This window comes from Penaeus vannamei, chromosome 3, assembly GCF_042767895.1.
Source record: "Penaeus vannamei isolate JL-2024 chromosome 3, ASM4276789v1, whole genome shotgun sequence".
NCBI lineage: Eukaryota > Metazoa > Arthropoda > Malacostraca > Decapoda > Penaeidae > Penaeus > Penaeus vannamei.
In genome coordinates, this window is record NC_091551.1 from 30,387,574 (window position 1) to 30,390,073 (window position 2,500).

General features: G+C 25.9%; 2 protein-coding genes across 13 annotated transcripts in view; both read right to left on the bottom strand.

Annotated features, from left to right (window-relative positions):
- Positions 1 to 2,500, bottom strand: part of APC7 (anaphase-promoting complex subunit 7) — a 625,451-nt gene that overhangs the window by 177,259 nt on the left and 445,692 nt on the right. The window lies entirely within an intron of this gene.
- The window catches only part of Mvl (solute carrier family member malvolio), a 187,213-nt gene that overhangs the window by 1,596 nt on the left and 183,117 nt on the right, over positions 1 to 2,500 (bottom strand). For 3 of the 12 annotated variants that reach the window (XM_070144179.1, XM_070144231.1, XM_070144186.1), the window contains one exon: positions 2,188 to 2,373. The exons of 5 other annotated variants lie outside the window; for them this stretch is intronic. In XM_070144179.1, the coding sequence (XP_070000280.1) occupies positions 2,262 to 2,373 (112 nt within the window). In that variant the 3' untranslated portion in view covers positions 2,188 to 2,261. Of the gene's footprint in view, positions 1 to 2,187; positions 2,374 to 2,500 lie in introns of those variants that run through there. 4 more of the 12 variants (XM_070144162.1, XM_070144172.1, XM_070144167.1 and 1 more) reach the window with 2 other exon arrangements.

Sequence of the window (2,500 nt, forward strand, 5' to 3'; positions counted from 1 at the left end):
CCCTTAAGCAGAGGCAAAATAGGGTTGCTTTTTGTAAGAAATATCTTCCGTGGGACAAGGACAAATGGAAATCAGTATTATAGAGAGATGATGAGTGCAATTGGAAATAGAGACGGCAAAGTTTATCGCCGCCCTGAAAGTGATCCGTATTACCTGAGATTCATCCAAGGGACTGAAATATCCAGATCAATTGATGGTGTGGGGTGCCTTTGGTTACCATGGTGTGGGGACATTAGTAATACTATCAAGGAATGTTTTGATGAATGCAGACAGATAGAGTTACTGAGTGATAATTTGGAAGATTGCTTTGAGCGGCACCAAACAGACGTGTTTATGCAGGATGGTGCACCTTGACATAATGCAAAGCTTTAAATCCTATTGAAAACTTGTGGGCACTAATGGAAAAAATATCACATATGCATGATACCTAATCAGTCCCCAAGCTTGAGGCAGCAATTGCAACACACTGGCCAAAAACAGAAACAGAGCTCAGGCAAAATGCCAGGCGATTCACGAAAAAAAGCATGTTGCAATTCTACTCACTGTCACTGCCCAGAGGTAATTGAGTGATATCTGAAACCGCTTATGTGGAGTCAGATGAGTAATCTATCAGCTGACAGGGCGTCAAGGTTATAGGTCGATATATATGATATTAGAGGCGTATTGCCGAAAAATGTCAAAACTCTAGGCGCGGGACCCTCTCGCGCCAAGATTTCTGACGTGCACTGTACATATGATATATATATGTACAATATATATAAAATATATAACATACACACACACACACACACAGACACACACACACACACACACATATGTATATATATATATATATATATATATATATATATATATATATATATATATACATACATATGTATATGAATATATTTACATGTATATTTATATCTAAATACAAATATATATACATACATATATCAATATGTATATATAGATACATAAATGAATATATATATATATATATATATATATATATATATATATATATATATATATATATATATATACATACATATGTATATGAATATATTTACATGTATATTTATATCTAAATACAAATATATATACATACATATATCAATATGTATATATAGATACATAAATGAATATATATATATATATATATATATATATATATATATATATATATATATATATATATATATATATATATAGATACATATGTATATGAATATATTTACATGTATATTTATATCTAAATACAAATATATATACATACATATATCAATATGTATATATAGATACATAAATGAATATATATATATATATATATATATATATATATATATATATATATATATATATACATACATATGTATATGAATATATTTACATGTATATTTATATCTAAATACAAATATATATACATACATATATCAATATGTATATATAGATACATATATGTATATATATATATATATATATATATATATATATATATATATATATATATAAATATATAAATATATAAATATATAAATATATATATATATATATATATATATATATATATATATATATATATATATATATACATATACATACATTTATATACATTATGTATATAGTAATATCTCTATATATCCATATATATATAAGAATATATATATATATATATATATATATATATATATATATATATATATATATATATATATACATATATTTATATACATTATGTATATAGTAATATCTCTATATATCCATATATATATAAGAATATATATATATATATATATATATATATATATATATATATATATATTTATATACATTATGTATATAGTAATACCTCTATATATCCATATATATATAAGAATATATATATATACATCATATATATATATATATATATATATATATATATATATATATATATATATATATATATAAATATATATATATATATATAAATATATATATATATATATATATATATATATATATATATAAACATATAATTATATATATATATATATATAAATATATACATATATATATATATAAATACACATATATATATAGATAATTATATATATATATATATATATATATATATATATATATATATATATATATATATATATATATATATCATCATCATCATCATCATCATCATGGGGGCTGACGCCGACGGGGGCGCATAGCCGCATCCACCCTTCGCTTCCACCTACGAGGATCCCTCATGGCTAGGCGCCAGGCAGGGACTCGGCCCATCTCTAGTTCTTCACGGCAGGTTTGGTCGATCTGCCCAAGCCTCCTCGGTCGTCCCAAAGGCCTCCTCCACCCAGGGTTTTCTCGAATAGAGACGACCTGATGGGCAGGATCATCCTGAGGAAAGCGAGCCAGGTGGCCATATAGCCTGAGTTGGCGATCACGGATTGTACAGATAACAGGGCTTGTGCCGGTCTCACGGTGCAACCGTTGGTTGGACACATGGTCCCGCCAACAGTACCCC